The sequence below is a fragment of the Schistocerca gregaria genome, chromosome 2 (assembly GCF_023897955.1).
Source record: "Schistocerca gregaria isolate iqSchGreg1 chromosome 2, iqSchGreg1.2, whole genome shotgun sequence".
In the NCBI taxonomy this organism is placed as follows: Eukaryota; Metazoa; Arthropoda; class Insecta; order Orthoptera; family Acrididae; genus Schistocerca; species Schistocerca gregaria.
This window is the reverse complement of record NC_064921.1, coordinates 100,890,815-100,912,168: the sequence shown is the minus strand read 5'-3', so window position 1 is coordinate 100,912,168 and position 21,354 is coordinate 100,890,815. Positions and strand designations below refer to the sequence as shown.

General features: G+C 42.8%; 1 protein-coding gene across 1 annotated transcript; it reads left to right on the top strand.

The window, feature by feature from the left end:
* Window positions 1–111: 111 nt before the first annotated feature.
* Window positions 112–11,463, top strand: LOC126335655 (trypsin-1-like). Its single transcript, XM_049999110.1, has 6 exons — window positions 112–229; window positions 5,524–5,657; window positions 7,200–7,291; window positions 10,372–10,484; window positions 10,730–10,944; window positions 11,242–11,463. Exons 1-6 carry the CDS (start codon window positions 112–114, stop codon window positions 11,383–11,385), a joined length of 816 nt encoding a protein of 271 aa, XP_049855067.1. The 3' UTR covers window positions 11,386–11,463.
* Window positions 11,464–21,354: the final 9,891 nt, after the last annotated feature.

The following is a 21,354-nucleotide window of genomic DNA, read 5'->3' as shown; positions in this document are numbered from 1 at the left end:
TCTCTTTAAGATTCCTGCTCTGATTTCCGTTCAGCTTATTTTTAAGTTAGTATAAACACTACTTAGATTGCGTTTGGTCGTTGATTCAGAGTCTGCAATGTTCCCTAAGAGATGAATGCTTTTTCTGCAGGTGGGACACTGCCAGTGCGTCGTCTGCCTCACACTGGACCCGGTCGGCGCTTCGCTATCTTCAGGGGTCGCATCGTCGGGGGATACGACGCCAAAAGTGGTGAGCTTCCATCTCCTTAGGCACTCCCTCATGCGACAACGAAGCGTTGTTGTATCCGTCTAGCGAAGCGCAGGAGGTACGTTATACAGGACAGTGTATCCGACTACGTAACTGCGATCAGTTACATAGCAAAAAACCGAAGTTGCCGATTGCCGATTCAATTTTGTCACTAGAATGTCATCTGCTGGCAACCATATACTAGGAGGCTCGCTCATAAAAAAAAACTTTTATTCTACATGTTTGAAAGTTTTCCAGTCTGTAGATACATCGTTAAGGAACAATATTTTCATTTCTCCACATAATTTCCTTCCCTCTCAACTGCCTTACTCCATCTTGGAACCAGCCCATGTATACCCGCACGGTTAAATTCGGGACCAACCTGTTGGAGTCCGATTTCATCACGTAACCTGCTTGCCCACCGACTAACTGTACAGCGATCGACAGCGGTATCTCCGTACACCTGTTTCAACCTCTTGTGGATGTTTCCCACTGTCTCGTTTTCACAGCACAGGAATTCTGTGACAGCACGTTGCTTCTGACGAACGTCAAGTGTCACAGCCACCTTGAAGACATGCTGTGACAGCGCAACTCACGGGAACAGGTTGAACTATGTTTTGAAAACAAGCAGGAAGGATGTATCTTCACACTGTAAAACTTTCACACATGCTGAATGAAAGCTGTATTTTTACAAAAATAGTGTGCATTTCTTTTGAAGTGACCCTCGTAACTGCAAAACACTGGTCAGCATCTAGTGACAGAATCTAAGCTACACACCTGTGTCATACATGGGCTGTTAAATGTAGGAGGGTTTTTCGGCAAGTAATAAAATACATTTTCTTTCCGAAAGCAGATATGTTTTATTCAGAGTTCGATTGCACCATATTATTCCCCAGTCATTGGCTACAAACTTCCATTTTTCAATACAACTTTTCTTTTAATACATGGGCTGTTAAATGTAGGAGGGTTTTTCGGCAAGTAATAAAATACATTTTCTTTCCGAAAGCAGATGTGTTTTATTCAGAATTCGATTGCACCATATTATTCCCCAGTCATTGGCTACAAACTCCCATTTTTCAATACAACTTTTCTTTTAATGAGACGGTCTGTCTCCTTACTGACAGAGCCTGCTTGCCCTCTGGTACCACTTCACCGGTTGTATCTGTAGCCAAAGTCTTGCTGCATTATAAACCTCCTCATCACCTATTTACTGTTTCCCGTGGAGTCGCTCCTTCATTGGGCAAAACAGATGGAAGTCGGACGGTGCACGGTCCATGCTGTAGGGTAGTTGAAGAACGGACGAGTGGAGATTTTTGAGCTCCTCTCGAGTGCACAGACTTTCGCGAGGCCTTGAGATGTCGTGGAGAAGGTGAACTTCTTCTGCGTTTTTGTGGGGGCGAACACACTGCGTAAGTTACAGCAGAGGTTGAAAATACCGCTTCAGCTGTAAATTACTTTATTTTCACACGATCGGTTTCGGACTGGTATAAGCGCATCGTCAGGTGTCGTTGCTGTGTTGCTGTGCTGCACTCATAGGCAGCACACTGCGCCTGGTACACGCGGCGCTTGGGGACCACAGCACAGCAACGATACCTGACGATGGGCTTATAACAGTCCGAAACCGATCGTGTGAAAATAAAGTAATTTACAGCTCAAGTGGTATTTTCAACCTCTGCTGTAATGCTCAGTTGCGGATGTACTGCCAACAGGGTTGTCTGCGTAAGTTACAGCTGTGTGCGACCGGCCGGCCCGCGGAAGATGGGATACATTTGCACAGCCTTGTTGCGGTAGTGACTAACGCTTAGCCCAGCAACTCACATGCTTTCATTCACTACCAGCTAGATATTCTGCAAGCAGCTATGAATATTTGCGGTGGTCTGGTTTTCTGGTAAAAGAAATTCAGTGACAGCTCTCTCCTCGGAACGCACCCCCGTTACAGACATTATTTTGAAAGCTATGATTCGCGCCGCCACCTGACCGAACTTCGTGGAACTATAGGGACTGAAGCGGCAATATTCCACGATGTCCCACAAAAAATTTTGCATTTTTTCAGTCGAAATAGGCCGAGGAAAAAAAAGCGTTACAATACATACTAAACGCGCCTCATGCTACTGACCCAAGTATTATGGGAGAATTTGCTACGCTTTAAATCTAGTTGATATACAGTATTAAGAGCGTCACCGTGAACAATATCGAATAGACATATTTCATTTTTTCTGTTGTTTACGCACAGATCGGACAGTCTCATGATCTCTTGGGTGCGATTCTATGGTGGAGTCAGAAGACTTAATGTGCGTGTGGTGTTGCGCAGCAGGCCTTCGACTATGATATTAACATGAGGAGACTTAACCACCGGTGAATAGGTCGCAAGAGTAACTGATCACATGCTGTTCAGAAATTCTTACTTATTGACGTGTTTCGGGCGCAACAGAACTGATTTCTGATGATAACGGGTGATACATGTGACTCCATACTAGGTTTTCTCTGTTTCATATTCTAATCATCAGTTTGGCTTTTGGAAAGCTAAAGGTACGAGAGAGACAATTCTGACGTTGCGGTTGATAATGGAAACGAGGCTAAAGAAAAATCAAGACACATTCATAGGATTTTTAGGCCTGGAAAAAGCGCTCGACAATGTAAAATGGTGCAACATGTCCGATATTCTGAGAAAAATAGGGGTAAGTTATAGGGGTGGGGGGGGGGGGATGGGTAAGATACAATATCTACAAGAGCGAAGGCGGAATAATAAGAGTGGACTGATAAAAAAGGGTGTAAAACAGGGACGTAGGCTTTCCCACTACTATTCCATCTGTACATCGAAGAAGCAATTATGTAAATAAAAGAAGGGTTCAAGAGTGGGATTAAATAAAATTCAAGGTGGAAGGATATCAATGATACCATTCGCTGAGTGTCTCTCGTATCCTGAGTGAAAGCGAAGATGGATTACATTATCTGCTGAATGGAATGAACGGTCTGTTGAGTACAGAATATTGATTGAGACTAAATCGAAGAAAGACGAAAGCAATGAGAAGTATCAGAAACAAGAACAGCGAGAAACCTATCATGAGGTTTGATGGTCACTGAGTAGATGATGCTACATAGGCAGCAAAATAACCAATGACGGACGGCGTAAGGAGGACATCAAAAGCAGACTAGCACTGACAAAAAGGGGATTTTTGGCCATGAGTAGTCTACTATCATCAAACATAGGCCTACATTTGTGGAAAAAAAATTCTGATGCTATTCAGAGCGTTTGGAGCATAGCATTGTATGGTAGTGAAACGTGGACTATGGGGAAACTCGAAAAAAATGGTTGAAATGGCTCTGAGCACTATTGGACGTAACATCTGAGGTCACCAGTTCCCTGTAACTTAGCACTACCTAAACCTAACTAGCCTTAGGACATGACACACATCCATGCCCAAGGCAGAATTGGAACCTGCGACCGTAGCGGTCGCGCGGTTCTAGACTGAAGGGCCTAGAACCCCTCTGCCACAGCGGCCGGCAAAATCGGAACAGAAGATGTTAAAAATTAGGTGCACTGAAAAGGTAAGGAATGACGATGTTCGCCGCAGAATCCGAGAGTAAAGGAATATATGGAAAAAACACTGACAAGGAGAAAGGACAGCATGACAGGACATCTGTTAAGAAACCAGGTAATGGCTTCCATGGTACTAGAAGGAGCAGTAGTGGGCAAGAACTGTAGAGGAAGACAGAGATTGGGATACATCCAGCAAATAATTGAGGACGTAGGTTCCAAGTTCTCCTCTGAGATGAAGAGGTTGGCACAAAAGATGAATTCGTGGCGAGGTGCATCAAACAAATGAGGAGTCCGACGACAAAAAAGTAAATAAAAATAAAAATAAATAAAAAATCAATCAATGAATAAAAAATTTTGAAAAATTTTGAACAGTTTGTTAACAGCTATTCTAGCGATATATTTAGCAGCGGCGTAAGTCTCCTCACAGTCAAGAGAGCAATAAATATAAACTAACAAAGATACATCTTAAGAGTCTTAGACATCAAAAGTGGAAAGGGTTTTTATTAAAGAGAGTACAAAACAATAAAAGCTGCCCCGCCGCCATACAGCTCAACAAATGAACGTAAATGAAGTATACGAGCTCTTTGTTCAGGCCCTTAAGACCCAAGACATGTCGACCGGTCGCCGTGTCCTCCTGTGCCACACAAGGCTGCAGTAGGGAGGGGCATGTGGTCGGCATACCGCTTCCCCGGCCGTATTGAGCACTTTCCAGTCCTTGGAGACGACACTTCACCTTCAGATAGCTCCTCAGTATCGTAAGGCAGGGCGTATGGACACGGAGGAATCCTTGGCAGTGCCGGAAATCGAAAACGAGTCTTTCGTATGTTAGCTGTGTACGTTGAAAATTCAGCTACGGAGACAGTGGCATTTATTCATCCCTTGAATAAAGCACCATGCCCTATGGGTAGGAGACTTACCCAAAAGACGTGATTTCCATTCTGTGGCTAGAAGGCGCTACACCATGTGTTTACAATAGCAGCATTTTTTCCTCTCACTACTGGATGCTCCTCCTTCCAATGAAAGAGCAGGTTTCTCCACTGACTGGAGGTTACACTATCCAACAACTTTCCATGAACGGTTACAGAAAACGATTCCTTGCAGGTTTTTATAAACATCAAAACTATCGGGAGCATAACAAGACTATCTTGGAATAGTATGACTTTTATTTGGTTGCTATGGTGCTGCATCTACAATTTCATTGCCTTGCATTACCATGTACCAAGTGATCACTGCATTTTCACATCACGCCACGGTATAGTGAGTTCGAATGAGAGAGCTAATGAAAGTGGTAGTGTTGTTCTTTCTACACTTAAAATTAGGAATAATTGTCCTCGCTTAAAATTACTTACGCGTCTGTATCAATCACACTCGGGCCAAACAAAGTTATCGACTTCACTGCTACATGCAGCAGTGAAGTAGCTGTTATTTGTGACTGGATGTTCAGATAAAAAATGTGTCGTTATTTTTCTTTCTAGATTATTTTGTAGTATAACAGTGCAAGGGCACCTGAGGAGCCATTTGTGATGTAGTATTATGTTTCAAGAACTCATCACAATCACCTAGAAGTAACAGATTGCAAACACCATGTTGTGGAATGAACGGATGTCCTACCTCAGATCTTCTTACGAAGACCTAGCAAGCAAGGATATTGTTGCCATCCTATTTTACAAATTACAGCGACAAGATAAAGGAACAAAACAACTTCTGCAATTAAGCAGGGGTGCTGCGCCTCATTTGACGCACTTTTTTTTCGCAGGTGAGTATCCGTACATGGTATCACTGCAGCTCGTGGTATCGGGTACCCGGTTCTACAACTGTGGCGGCTCCATCATCTCTGAGAGCGCCGTCCTCACCGCAGGACAGTGCGCTGTTGACACTGGATACTACATCGTAAGTATGCCTACAACAGAACGTTACGCTATATCCGCATTACGTTTTCTCCTGAGAAATTCTCTAAATGTTAAGGCTTTATGCAGATCTAATAGACACCATGTCCTGAAATTGTGGAATATTGCTTTATTCTTTAGATAAAATATGATATGTCTTACGATTTTATACAGACGGTAGTACTTTTTACGTTCTCCATTGACTTTGGAGCTAATTACAGTGTGACAGTTATTGAACGTTTTGAAATAAACTCGTCATAACGTCTGAAAGATTTGCGTTAGGGCGTTCAAACTGCGTGGATCGCAGCGGGGTATGATGGGAATTAGTATGCGCTGTATAGTTTGGTTTAGCGACGAAGCCCGCTTTCACTTGGATCGGTTCACCAATAAGCAAAATTCGAGCATTTGAGTGACTGAGAAACCTCATTACCTCATTTCCGCGATCGAGAACTCTCTTCACACTTAACGGGTGACTGTGCGGTGTGCAATGTCCAGTCACGGAATGGATAGTGGGATTTCCTTGATGTCACGGTGACAACCGAACGGTTATTAAAAGTTTTGGTACATGATTTCATCCTCCTCATCCAAAGTCACTCTGATTTCAACAAAATGTAAGCAAGACGGAGCTCGGCGCCAACGAAGCAGGAGATTGTTTAATGTCCTGGAGGAGCACTTTGGGGACAGCATCCTGTCTCTGGGATACACGGAGGCCACTGCCATGGTCCTCGATGGCTGCCATATTTTCCTCATCTGAACACATATGACTCTTTTGTGGGGCTATATTAAATACAAGGTGTAGAGCAATAACCCCAAAACCATTGATGAGCTGAAACCAGCCATTGAGGAGCTCATCGACATCATCGATGTTCCGACAATTCAGCGCGTTATGCAGAATTTCGACATTCGACTGCACCACATCATCGCCAATGATGGCAGTCGTATCGAACAGGTCACAACCTAAATCTGAATTTTTTTAGTGACGTTAACATGTTAAATAAAGTGTGTGCACGTCGTAGTTTGTAACTAATTTACGTTTCAGTTCAACAATTGTCCCATGCATCTAACGATTCAATTTTTTTATCCTTTTGAAACATAAGTTGTCTTCCAGTTTTCAGACGAATTAACAACTACGACTTGCATGCTAGATTCTGTTTGTTGGCAGTTAATTATTTTAGTAATGGAGTATTGAAAAAAATGGTTCAAATGGCTCTGAGCACTACGGGACTCAACTTCTGAGGCCATCAGTCCCCTAGAACTTAGAACTACTTAAACCTAACTAACCTAAGGACATCACACACATCCATGCCCGAGGCAGGATTCGAACCTGCGACCGTAGTGGTCTCGCGGTTCCAGACTGCAGCGCCTAGAACCGCACGGTCACCGCGGCCGGCGATGGAGTATTGAAACGAAGAGTTAAATAACAAAAAAGGGAAACACGTAAAAAGGAGACAAAGCCAACATGCTGCGATTAAGCGTACAATTACCAAATATATGTAAGTAATATGCAGCCTACCTACACAAAGTAACATAAACACTACGTTGACAGGCTGTGGCCGGAGAGCTCGACATGAGTGTTGACGAGGGCAGCGAGCAGGATATCCGAGTCTCAGAGCAGATCGCGCATCCCGACTACCCCGGGTGAGTACGCTACAAGAGAACTGTCTCTAAAACGTCGATGATAAAATTACGTTATTTTCATATTCTACGAATCATTGATTGTGAAACTGTCATTTGATACTTCACTGGGAAAGCCTGAAGAATTACCTTTTTATACATTTGTTCAGACAAATCAGTGCATTAATAGCCACTTCATCATTTTAGAGTCACTCCAGTGAAATGCACTGATGTCCAAAGTTAAAGCAACAAACCGCTCTTTCCCCGTCCTATGTTTAAGTCACGATGTAATCATACCAATTGCCAAAGGATGACCTTATGACGACGGTAGATGACATTCTGGTCAACGGTCAACTTCGCCAGCAATAAAGTCAGGGCACTTATGAAACGGGTTAGTATTTATCGGGTAGTCCCATATCCACAATCGCTGTATATACAGTCAGTGATAGTGCCGTATGGCACAGAGAAGATGCCTGCAAGGCTATCAGCAGTGGAGAGCCATAGGAAGAAAGGACGCAGGACAGTCGAAAACTGATGTGGCCCGATGGATTAATGTGGGTCGTTGCGTTGTTTCTGGAATGTGTCAACAGTTTATAGAGACCGGAACTGCATCCCAAAGACTAGCGCATGGACGGTCTCGTATGACATCAGAAAGAGAGGACTGTTATTTGGCTGTAAGGGCGCCCTAGTGCTGTACAGCAACTAGCATCCGACCTCTCAGAATCTACTGGATGTCTTGTACTGAGTCAAAGGGTGCAAAGGAGGCTACGGCAAAGTGGCCCTTATTGTCGGAGACTTAGTATAAGTGTATCTATGACGCATCTTCTCAGAAGAGAACGGCTAGAGTTGAGTCGGCAATATGCCACCCGGGCGGTCGAACAGTGGACCAGTGTTCTTTTCACAGGTGAGTCCTGATTTGGTCTCGACGGATTCGCATCTGGAGGTTACGTGCAGAACGATTTCGGGACCAAGTGGAGAGAGATCAATACCTAGCAGGGTCCCTAATGGCACGGGCAGGGATTATGTTGACCACTCGCACAGCTCTTCATGAAATTGTACAGGTGAATCGGTCAGGTTTAAATACTATCAGGTATCGTGACGAGATCTTGGGATCTCATGTGCAGCCGATTCGAGGTGCTGTGGCCTCAGACTTTGTATTGATGGTCAATAATGCTTTACCTCATAGAGCACGGCTGATTGATGTTTTCTTGGAAATGAAAGATATTGCCTTCATGGAGTGGCCTGCTCTCTCTTCCGATTTGAATCCCATAGAGCACGTCTTCGATTCATAGTCGAAACGGTTGTACTTCGGCAGCATCCACCAACCACCCCCCTAGACTTGCGAGCAGCCCTGCAGGAAGAATCGGACCTATTGCGTCAACATGAGATTGATGTCGTCGTTCACAGCATTTCCTGTCGTTGTCAGGCCTGTGTTGCTGCCAGAGATGGTCTCACCCCATACTGTGTACATTAACCAGTTAGCGGCATGTGTATGCAAATGCTTTAAGTTGGAAAATACGAAGAAGCTTTAATAAGTTTCCTTTAATTTACGTCTATGGTCACAATCTTTTCTGTTTAACAGATTACCGGTTTCGGTCTTTAATGACCATCATCAGATCTCGGTACTGATTTGCTGCTTCAGTTTACAGAGCCTTTTGACTCTGTCGTAAGACAGACATGACACTAGTTTCACAAGCAGCGACGTAAATTAAAGGAAACTTATTACATATACGGGTCACTGTGTTTTTTCGCGACGATGTCGCAGCTTGTGAGACTAGTGCCATGTCTGGCTTACGACAGAGTCAAAGGGCTCTGTAAACTGCAGCAGCAAATCAGTACCGAGATCTGATGTTGGCCATTAAAGACCGAAACCGGTAATCTGTTAAACAGAAAATATTGTGACCATAGACATAAATTAAAGGAAACTTATTACATATACGGGTCACTGTGTTTTTTCGCGACGATTTCGCAGCTTGTGAAACGAAGAACATTTTTGTCTATCGTTATGCATGGAGGAGTTGTTTACGTTCTGTATTCCTTTATTTCTATATCAAATTCTTGTCGAGTTTCCAGCCGGATCAAACTGTCATCTGAACACAATATTTCAGCGGTCCACCTGGCTGCCATCATCAGTTGAGAAAAGCTACGCTGCTCTCGCCGATAACTGCTTTCACTCGCAAATGACTGCACCTTTATGTGCATCGGAAGTAAAATAGCGCATGCGCTAACTACAGTGCACGCGCTCAATTATTCCTGCTGCCCCCTGGCGCAAAAAGAGTAGCAGCGCCTCCGGTGGTGAATATTGTTAAAAACGATATATCGTTACAAATGATTATTCACAGCCGGCCGATTCAGATGCCGTTGTTTTTTCATATCTGATAAAATAGGATTCCATGTTTTACTTAACGGGTATCCATTATCACGATTAAAGATATTATCTCCTAGTCTGATTTCAACAGATTTATTTAAAATACAATCCCAGTACCACGAAGCATTTCCAACTACTTGCGAATCATTGTATAGCATCCTGTGTCCCTCTGAAAGGCAATGCTCAGCCACTGCAGATTTATCTGGTTGTAATACTCGCGTATGGTGATGATGTTCAATACACCTGTCGTTGACGGTACGAATAGTTTGGCCAATGCAAAATTTTCTGCACTCACACGGTATTTTCTAAACGCCGGACTTCCTCAAACCTAAATCATTTTTAACAGAGCCAAGATGTGCTCGAATCTTAACTGGCGGATGAAAAACACGTCTGATCTCATATTTCCTCATTTCTTTATTTCTACTTTACTATCATCTGTTTATACTGTTTCGTGGCAAAATAAACGCAACCTTGCAAAATTTCTGTTTGTTGCTTTAATTCTGGACACCAGTGGTTATTGTTCCAGTTAGAATAACGATATCATGCGTCAATGTGTTGGAAACGTAAAGGATGAAGGTCACTACTTTTCTATCGACATTAGAAGGACCAACACTGTCAATCTCACATGTTCGTTTCAACACAAATATTTGTTCGTGACACTTACACGGATAAAGCAGTGTTCGACGAAATCACTGCTGAAGTTGATGTAACCAGGAAACAATTATTTCTATTTTAGCGGTACCGAGGTAGCTGAACACGACATCGCTGTCTTCAAGTTGGAATCCCCACTGACCCTAAACGACTACGTCCAAATCATCGGCTTGCCCAGCGCCGATTCAATCCCTGAATGTATGTGAAATAATAACCGTTATTCTAGGAACTATGCTGTTCTGATCATAGTTTAGAGTATTTAAAACAGTAATATGTATGTAGCTGGGAGGTTAAAGTGAAGGATTATCCCTAGAGAAGAATTTGTAATGAAGTACGCAGTTGTCATTTCACTTACGTAAAGACTCCCATTAATATGATCTAGGTACACGAATTACTGACTGTATGCTGTAGCCGTTACGATTTACTTTTCCGTTTTTTTGCAGCTGGATCTGAAGCGGTCGTTACTGGCTGGGGTAAAACGTATACCGACGACACTCCTGATATTCTGCAGACTCTCGACGTCAGCATAGTTTCCTACAGAAAATGCAAAGCAGACATAGACAATCTGGATATCGGAGAACAATTTCCGCCCGATAATCCGCTTACGGAAACTATGGTCTGTACAGGTCCTGTCTATGATGAAATCTCCGTCTGCGATGTAAGTAACCAGTTGCCGTTTTTCTTCTCATTTGGTCCACAGTACGTCATCCTTATTCTAATTTTGTAATGCCAGTCCAACGATTCTACGATTACTTTCCTTCATTATACATTCATCTACTGACCACGAATGTGGTTAGGCCTGTATTGCCATTCGCTTCAGAACATAGGAATTATTTTAATCGTGACCCTATATGATGTCAGATGTTTGTGCCTAAAAAATTTCCTAAGCTCAATTTTTCTAGAAATATTGAAATTTTTCATCTGCTCTCTTCATCTCTTGGTTCCGTGTGCTCAGGGTGACCCCGGTAGTCCACTGGTGCAGAACAACGAGGTGATCGGCGTGGTGTCCTGGGGAATAGACCCGTGTGGATACCAAGGCGCTCCATCTGTCTACACAAGAGTGTCTGCTCACATAGACTTCATCAACCAAAATCTCTGAAGGGGCACTTTGGGTGTGTAAAGCGACTTGCTTGCTGTGAGGCATGTACCTTTAATAAATTGCCACCCACAAGCTGAAATTCAGTTGAACTCTACTTTTCAGCGTAGGAACTACTATGGAACATGAGACAATTGTAATAAAATTACCATTCTTGAACTGCTCTTCATTTTTTTGCTGCATTTTTAAATTTCCTACAGATACCCAAAGATTGTGCAACATAAGACATAACTCGCACTTAGAGAAACTTCTATATTCAAGTTTTCTTTTTAGCAGTATGATTCGCATCCTTAGATATTTTGAATCGTATTTGTTGAATCTGAGACAGACAAGTTAAAAATTTTCTGGTCGTGCCTCTTCTCTAACACTAAACGCATGAATGTTGGAGAAAAGAAATTGGTGTCCGTTTAGCATAAAGAAGAACAGATGAATACAAGAACTACTGCAATTATGACTATCAAAATCTAGGAGCAGGCATTTCCTAACTTGAATGCAAGAGACTATTGTTAATTCTTTATTACAGGTATAGCAGGGACAGTAATTTTTAAACAGTTCATAAGCAGCATATGCACTCTCGCCGAAACGATGAAACCGGTCATTCCATATTTGGAAACACTTAACAACAGGAAACACATCACAGCATAAGTATAGAGTAAGACTTAAATAACACTACAGAGTTTAGTTACAATGAATGACCTATCCTCAAGCATGAGAATATCTACATTTCTAAACAGCCATAACTGGCAGCTAGCAAATGCTACACCAAATAATAACTCGCTAATGAACGTGAAGATAGATTTAATACAATGTTAGTGTGGTGGCAAAAGCGGTGATGAGATTGTTGTTAAAAAAAAAGAAAAAAAGAAGAAGGAAAGAAAAGAAAGGAAAGACCTCGAACTTCGTTGGTGCACAATTTATTTGGTCTGATTGCGAAATTTTGCCAGAAGGTGCTTTGGGGAGGTATATCATTTTGTATCAGTACTGACTGCGCTTGGTATCGCCGCTACTATCATCTTCAAACGAACAGCGATGTAGAGGTGAAAGCAAAACTTTGCATACAGCAGCGCAAATGGAATAAAACTAATTGCACTACAATCAATAGTAAGCTCTTCTCTGGTGGAAAGAGCATCTAATGGATATAACTGTGTTCTTACTGGACATGTTTTTACAAAGTGGATTAAGCTTTAGAGTTATTTGAAATGCTATCATTGTGATTTAACTGCTCAGTTGCCGCAGTGTCCGATATAACTCACGCTTATGACTGTGCTTGTATCCTACCTTCAGTGCCGCGAAGGTGGTTATGAAGTTATTGTTAACCAGTACCAAGGCATCCAAAGGAAGTGGAGTACAGAGGCCAAAGCCCCGTCAGACCGTAAGGCTATACATGTTGTGAGGTGGCAGAAGTCATGGGATAATGATATGCACATATACAGAAGCCGGTAGTAACGCGTGCACACGGTATGAAAGAGCAGTCCACTGGCGTAGCTGTCGTTTGTACTCGAGTCATTCACGTGAGAAGATATCCTACTTGATAATACCCACAACACGAGAATTAATAGAATTTGAAATTGGAGTGGTACTTGGATCTAGACGCAAGGGACATTAAGTTTCGATAATCGTTAGGGAATTCAAAGTTCCGAGGTCCACAGTGTCAAGAGTACGCCGAGAATACCTAATTTCAGATATTACCTCTCACCACGGACAACGAAGTGGCGACTGCTTTCACTTAATGACCGAGAGCTGCGGCATTTTCGTACAGTTGTCAGTGCTAAGAGAGAGGTAACGCTGCCTTAAATAACCGCAGAAATCAGTGTGGGACATAGAACGAACGTCTCCGTTAGGACAGTGAGGCGAAGTTTAGCTCTAGTGGGCTACGGCATCGTATGGCCGACGCGAGTGTCTTTGCTAACAGCACGACGCAGCCCGCGGTGCATCTCCTGGGCTCGCGACCATACCGGTTGCAAACTCGACGACTGGAAAATCGTTCACTGTCAAATAAGTCCCGATTCCAGTTGGTAACAGCCGATGGTACAGATCGAATGCGGGGCAGACTCCACGAAATTGTAGACCCAAGTTTCAATTAGACACTGTGCACAATGGTGTGAGCTGGTTTCACGTGGCATGGACTGGGTCCTCTGGTCAAATTGTGCCAATCATTGACTGCAAATGGTTATGTTCGGGTACTTGGCAACCATCTGCAGTCATTCATAGACTTTATGTTTCCAAATATTATGGATGCCAATGCGCCATTTCAATTAGAAATTTATATTTGAACCAAAGAGCAAGAGTAAGAATAGGAGGTGTGATGAGTGAAGAAATTGAACTGGGAAGAGGTGTAAGACAAGGTTGTTGTTTATTATCAGCACAGTTCAATATATATCTAGAGAAAATTATTAATGAATGTTTTGAATGAAGGAGAGGAGTTTGTATAGGGCATCTGAGAGTGGTGCGTATAAGATTTGCAGACGACATGGTTCAGATGGCAGAGTGTGCAACAGACATGGAACAAATGTTTGATGATCTAAACACGAAATTAGAAGGATATAGAATGAAGATTAACAAAAACAAAACGAAAAACATGGTCATTGGAGGAAAGGGGAGAAAATGCCGTATGAAAGTAGGGGGAGAGGAAATAGAGCAAGTGAATAGCTTCAATTACTTGGGAACTGTAATGATGGATGATATGTATTGCTCAACAGAAATTGGGAAAAGAAGTGCAATGACAAAAGATGAATTCAAGAGGCAACAGAAATTACTTAGTGGACCACTAAACAAAGATCTGAGGGAAAGACTTGCAGAATACCATACTACTAATGCGCCATTTCAACGGCCATAATTTTTCGTGAGTGATTTGAAGAATACTCTGGACAAGTCAAGCGAATGATCTGGGCACCCAGATCGCTTGGCATGAATCCAATTGAACATTTGTTCAAGCAATACTTTCGCAGATGTGGACGGCTATAGAGGCAGCTCATTATTTCTGCAACGAAATTCATTCGACTTTTTGAGCGAATGTCATGTCGAGCCACTGCACTACGCCAGGCAAAAGGAGGTCCGACACCGTTAGAAAAGATGGGGCATGAGGCCATGTGAACGGTAAAGAATTCTGTCGAATTATCTACCGCGATCTGTCCAACGGTCATGGACTCCGGCGTTAGACCACTCTCATTCAAAGAGTTGCCAATGGGCAGCGTCTCTATCTTGCTGCCAAATAACTTACTAATGATCACCTTGCAATTGGGGATAGTGTCACTTTTTGCAACATATCCAGATAGGCCAACCATGTTATAGCAGTTCCAGCGAAAAAAAAATCTGGTGTGTGCACCTGACGTTCGGACACAATGCAGAAAAAGTTTAATTTTGGGAACCTCTTTCTTTCTGTGCCGGCTGAAGAGGATGGTATGACCGCAAATACGAATATTACCGCTATTTACTTTCCCACTTACATAAATAGTTGCCTCATCACTGAACATCACAAAGTCAAGAAAGTCGTCTTCCCACTGCACCACTAGTTATGACATACATTAGAGTCATCTGGTGTTATAGGATGTGCCAACTATAGCCGGTATAGACACTTGTGTAAACGCTTTCTTAAAAGCTTCCTTTCTGTCACCTTTGGCAAATGAATTCAAGATCTACATTCCTAACAGACTTCCTGGGAATACGAAAGTAATGTTACGGACTTGTTACGACTTCTGCACCACTTGTTAGCAGCAGACACAGTGGGTGCTCCAAAGACTGAGACAGCGTGGAGTTGTACAATTATTTATTGGACTTTGTTTACAATTTCTCCCTCGTCGTCGCTGCCCAGCCCTGCGGATCCCTCCGCCTGGCTGCTGCTGTGTAGATTCTCCGACAATGCACGCAACGCGCGCCGCTGATCGCACTCGGGAGCCTCAGGCCACCAGTGCTCCGCTGTAGTCAGGATGCCCTGTGGTTGAGATGAACTCGTCGCCGTGAGGTCAGCTGCCGACGCCTGCTGCACCGACTGCAGGGGAGGCCGTCAGTCGCGATGTCCGTGAGGTCCCGTCATGGGCAGACCACGCGCTTGGGGCCGGGTTGCCGTGAAGTCCGGGCGTCAGTCCCCGGCAGCGCCTGTGACCGAGACCGCGCTGCGGCCGGTCCTGCTGGAAGTTCTCGCTGTAGTTAGTCAGTCATGGTGCCGACCGAACTCGGGCCGTCCCCCAGAGCTGAAGCTGACATCTGGCGGCGAACGGATGACTCCTGCGAGCTGGAACAGACTTCCGGAATCGTCACCTACGAAGATGGGACATTCGGACACGGACCACGTCTGTCCTCAGATCCGAACTGCTTCCTAATGGCTTCTGTCTGCTGTTGCCTGCGCTCCACTATTTATATCCGGCTGTAGGACGTTTCTTACCCTCGGTGGTAGCTTTTTTTTTTATTACTCTCGCGGTATATTGCATCCTAACTTAGCGTGCTGGCCTCACATTCCCTTACTCAGCACTCCCCAGGCCTCGCTCGGCACTCGGTCTCTGTGTGTCCTTGGTTCAGTCTGTTGGTAGATTGCTGCTGTCAGCAAGGCTACCTGTGCGTGCTTACTTCACAACACCTCGATCACCGGCGTGCCCCTGTTTGCAATTAAATTTAAACGTAATACACCCTGAACTCATATTAAAAATTGACTTTTATCAAAGTGCAGACCAAAAATTGTGTACACTCTGTGGAGATGTCAATTTGCTTACCTGGCACTGCAAGCAGCAAAACACACAAGCCCTCCTCGCTCAAGCACTTACCTAACTGTGACCTAGAACCATCACTCTACAACGCTTTTAGCTGATCCTATTGCCATTAATAGCTGGACACCCTGTACAACAGATTAGTTTGGTCCCGATTTATGTTGTGTGGTGCGCGTTAGTTTACATTTCCGTACAGGTCCATAATGCAACAATATACTTCAGTACAGCCTTGCCACACACCTCGTTTCATGAGAGCTGTTATAGGTGAAAATTTGTCATCTTACATATCCACCACGAAATTTCTGTGCTAACGTGTTTTACATATCTTCGTCTGTCCTTAATATTTTTTCTTCTTCTGCTTCCTCGAATGCAAGCTTCTATGTACTTGTTTGCTTTGTTACACGCCCTATTAATCTGGCGTTTTATTTGTAGTGGTCTTCCATATGCTTTCATTGTTTGTTCTATCTGATATACCTTCATATTACACTTTATCACTAAGTTTAATTTTTAGCATATTCCTATAATGCCACAGTAAAAATTCTTCAAATTTCATCTTGTAAGATTTTGTAAACTAGATACATAGCAAAAGGAATTGTTCCCAAATTTTCAGATTGGTGGAGGTCCTTTAGTGAATGAAGTTATGTTCCTGCAGATATTTATTCTTCTGTATACACTGCTCAGAGAGAGAGAGAGAGAGAGAGAGAGAGAGAGAGAGAGAGAGAGAGAGGATTTATCACATTTTTTTTAACTACACAATAAAATCGACCTCCTACGTAAGTGAATAATTAGCATCACTGCACTCATTCCTGAAGGATCTGTTTTCGATACCCGGTCCTTCTCTGAGTTTTCTTGGGTAGAGAGGTCTGGAAACCTGTAGTCGAAAAAGAGAGATGTCTTGCAATCATGTAAAAAACCTTCATTCCAACTGTGAATTGTTTGTCGCATGAAGTATTAAGTCTGCTAAGGTCAATGACCACAATTGTTCCCTCAAAAAGTAACGCTTCTGTGGAAATTTGAATTTGTAATTAATGTAGCTACTCCCCATATGAACATTCCTAAAATGATTTTAAAGCCCTGATGCTGAAAGAGAAATGATCTTCGGCGGTCTAAAATGTTTTTGTGAGCTGTGTGCGTGTGTACGAGGGAAGCTAGTTATCTTCAAAGCAGGTGCGTGTTATCTTATCCTCTCTCAAGGATGCAGTGCCTCGGAACTAGTGGCTGTGACGACACATTACAAAGTGTGTTACAATAGAAATGTGGAATTAACTCAAGAGACAGAAAATTTCTTGGTGTCAAATGATGTGGTCATTGACTAATTCCATCGAATTCTTTGTTTAAACATTGGATTTCGTTATGGTTTGTATATACAAATAACGGTTAAAAAACTTGTTTCAACCGGTTATTTTAAATTACAAAAAACACTGTTAGAACCTTGCCTGTTTCCTTTCTCCCGGAGAAAAACAAGTTTCTCGTATTCCTGTCTGTTTCCTGGTGTTCGTGAAAAACCGTCGTTTCCTGGGAAAGTGCTTAGGTAATCCCTGATCTAGCGCACGATATAAGAAGTGTCTATTGACCCAGCAGGAACGTGGCTTCGAGTGCTCTAAGTTGATGTTGTGCCGTCGAGGACGAGTCACATTACGGGAGAGGGGGACAGTTATCATTTGTGAGTTGAGAGAGATGTGTTGGAAACAGAATGTCTACACTCCAGACATTCTGTTTGACATATCTATGAATACGTTCTGTTTCTCATATCCATGGATACGTGTTTTGCTTCTAATATTACAGAATATGTGATCCTTCTCAGAACTGTTCGTAAGGTATAAAAAGCAGAGAATCCAGTTTGGAGATGTCAATCCTCCTTAATCTCGGAAGCTGTAAACATCTGTTTTGAGCTCCTGGGAAATATCTGAAAAAAGGGCTTACAGCGTTTTCCATACTAGGAAGAAACTGAGAGTCGGAAATTAGAGAAGCAGAAAAGTATCATATTATCATGGAAACTATTAGTCAATCATTCTGTTTGTCATGTCTACAGAGGGGTCCAAAAAATGCATCCACTGTTTCAAAGTCCATAACTGGCAAAGTAATTGACGGAGATGTCTCATCTTTGGTAGCGTAATAGTTTGTAGTTCCGGCAATCGCCACACAAGCGTTGTATTGCGTTGTTTTGTTTTGTCAGATGACAGTCGCCAGATAGTCAGTGTTTTTTCTTAGTTGCACCTAGTTACTCGAGTAAACATGGTTGGTGCAAGGCTTACATGCGTTGAAAGGAAGTAGGAAGTCAGTTTTGAAGTGGTATTTTAAGTGAGAAAACATTAATGAGGTTCAACGGCAATGGCGAAATGAGTATCAAACAGATCCACGATTCGTCGCATTGGAGACAAATTTGAAGCCGAAGGCTGTGTTACAGATGTACACAAACAACGATCTGCACGACCTGTAACAGTAACAAGTCCAGCTAACTCCCGTCTTATGTTACAACAATTCACTCGCTCACCACAGACGTCTGTGAGGCAACGTGCCAGTGAAACTGGAGTGAGTCACTCAAGTGTTCGGCGAATTTTGAAGACAGCAAAGTAGAAGTGCTACATCCCACGACTGCTACACGCAATGAACGAGGACGACCCACATCGTATAACGGAGTACTGTGAATGGTTTACTAACATGAAGAAACAACGATGAAGAGTTTGCAGAGATGATTGTGTGGTCTGATGAGGCACAGTTCAAATCAATCGTACAGTACATCGCCACAATTGCATATACTGGGCCGCCGAAAATCCGAACGTGCATGTAGACACAGCCGTGAATTTGCCAGGAGTAAATGTGTGGTGTGGGCTGTCTTACCGAGACTTGATTGGGCCATTCTTCTTTGACGGCACAGTTACCGGTGAGGTGTACCTTCAGAATCTTCAGACATCCATTTTACCTGCCATCCGAGACTTGTATGGAGACGGAAGATTCTACTTTCAAGAAGTTGGTGCCCAAGCCCACTACCAAAATCATGTTAGAGCGTATCTCGACGAAAATCTACCAGGATGATGGTTAGGCCGTAGAGGTGCTGTGGAATATCCACAACGTTCTGCAGACGTAACTCCTCTGGACTTTTACCTGTGGGGAACACTAAAGGACGTCGTTTATCGACAAAAGCGACGCACATTGGATGAACTTCGAGAATCCATCGTACAGTCATGTGCAAATATCCAACTGAACACATTGTAGTCAGAAGTTCGTGCTGCGCTTCGGCGGCATCTGTTTGTGAGTGGATGTTAATGGTGACCATTTAGAACACCTACAGAAATAGCTTTAAGTTGGACTTTAAGCTACACTTTCACCAAAAATAAGACAACTCCGTCAATTAGTTTGCAAGTTATATACTTTTAAACAGTGGATACATTTTTTTGGACCCCTCTGTATGTATAGATGTTATTTTTATCATTTAATGTTACAAAGTCTGAAGTGTGGTACTGAAATTGCGGAGGTTTTTTCATGTGCAGTGCATACAGTCTCCCATTTTGGCAAATCAGTAATCTAGGAGGAGACCCTCTGCACAATATTCTGCAGTACATAAAATGCCAATTCTCACCTCGCAGAAGCCATTCTTGCTTTATCCTTGTAGCTGTGAACATCTGCTTTTTGAACTTCTGGAGCAGCTGGGAAAAATCTGCAAAGAAGAAAGAGAAAAGTTTTTTTTTCCTGCAGCAATTGGAGGTCAGAAATTCGAGAAGTAAAAAATGTAAATATTCTTCCTTTTGTTTTTATGTTTACTATCATTCAAACATTCTTTTCTGCTAGTCCATGAATATATGTTTTTCTCATTTAATGTTACCTGATCAAGCAGCGAAGACAATCGGCGGGCCTGATCGAGGAAACAAATAATCTGCAAGAAGCAGTGGCAAAATAAGAGGAAAACCGTCGCCTCTGGTGGGCTGAACTTTCATCTACTAAACTGATATTATTATTAGCAAATTCTCCAAATAAGTGGAAGACGTTAAACAAATAACGTAGCTCAACTTTAGGTTCTTCTATTTGTTCTAACAGGCTTTCATTCGTTCGGAGAACGCTTCTTTACGTTCTTATGTCCGCTTTTATCTGTCCTGTTTTTGTTTTGATTGCTCTGATGTTATTTCCCATTCGTTTTCTCTGTGTCTGAATGTGTCCCTTTCTAAAATGTCGCTTAGTGTTAAGTCTGCGTTTTTGAGGTCCATTCGAATTACATTCAGCCAAGATGTTGAGTTACCGGTCTCGGCAACTGACATCCGGCACGGAGAGCAGTGTGCTGACCACATGCCCCTCCATATCCGGAATTGATGAAGCCTAAGGGCTGAGGATGACACGGCGGCCAGTGGTCGGTACTGTTGAGCTTTCATGGCCTGTAAGTGCGGAGTTAAGTTTTTCTTTTTTTTTTTAAATCTTGAGTTCTTTAGCGAATTTAAATAGTTTGCTATCCTGTTTCGTTAATCACCTTTCTGGTACTCTCCTGAGATGACCAAAGACTTTTATTCGCCTTTTCTTAGTGTCAGTTTCGAGTTTTGAAAACTTCCTGTTGTTTTGATTGATTATAGCCTATAACCATCTCTGTTAATCTTGCTGCTAAAATTTACCTTGTGGTCTTTATCTCTTCCTTCTTGATTTCTTCAAGATAGTGCTTTCTGTTACGTGTCAGTGTTTCGCTTATGTAGAGGAATGCTGAATCTATGACTGTACTGTAGTTTCGAAATTTTTGCCTGTCTTGATGTGAATTTTTGTTGTAGACGTTTTGAGTCCAACGTAATGCTTTTTCGTCTATTTAGAGTGGCGTTTGCTGCGACATTTTCTCAAGGCCTGACGGTTCGAAGCATTCTCTTCGGTATTTGAGGTACGCCACCCTGTTAATTTTACCGTGTTTTGTTTTCAGGCTCGTCATTCCTGTTTTTGAACGTACGCATTCACTTTTCTCGAATGACATTTGTAACCCTACTCTTTCTGTATATTCCTTCAAGCTGTTTGATGGAAGTCTCCGCGATTGTCGCCACGTCCTCCGCAAATGCGAGGTATCGCACGTGGAGGACGTTTTGGGATAGCCCAGTATGATTGGGTTCCAAAAGCCACATCTCTTGAATTCTTTCTTCTTCCATAACATTGTCAACGACAACGTTGAACAGAGCGCGGGAGAGTCGATTTCCTTGCCTCATATTTGTTTGAATGTCATTGGGGTCTGAGAATTCTCCCATAAATATTGCTGTAGATTCCATGCCAGATAAAGGTTTTCTATGAGTTCTCGTACTTTGGGACCTAG

Excerpts from the sequence above, each read along its gene's own strand:
- LOC126335655 (XM_049999110.1), top strand. The coding sequence starts at position 112 with ATGAATGCTTTTTCTGCAGGTGGGACACTGCCAGTGCGTCGTCTGCCT. Across the intron at positions 5,658-7,199 it reads TTGACACTGGATACTACATC|GCTGTGGCCGGAGAGCTCGA; the intron begins GTAAGTATGCCT and ends CTACGTTGACAG. Across the intron at positions 10,485-10,729 it reads CGCCGATTCAATCCCTGAAT|CTGGATCTGAAGCGGTCGTT; the intron begins GTATGTGAAATA and ends GTTTTTTTGCAG.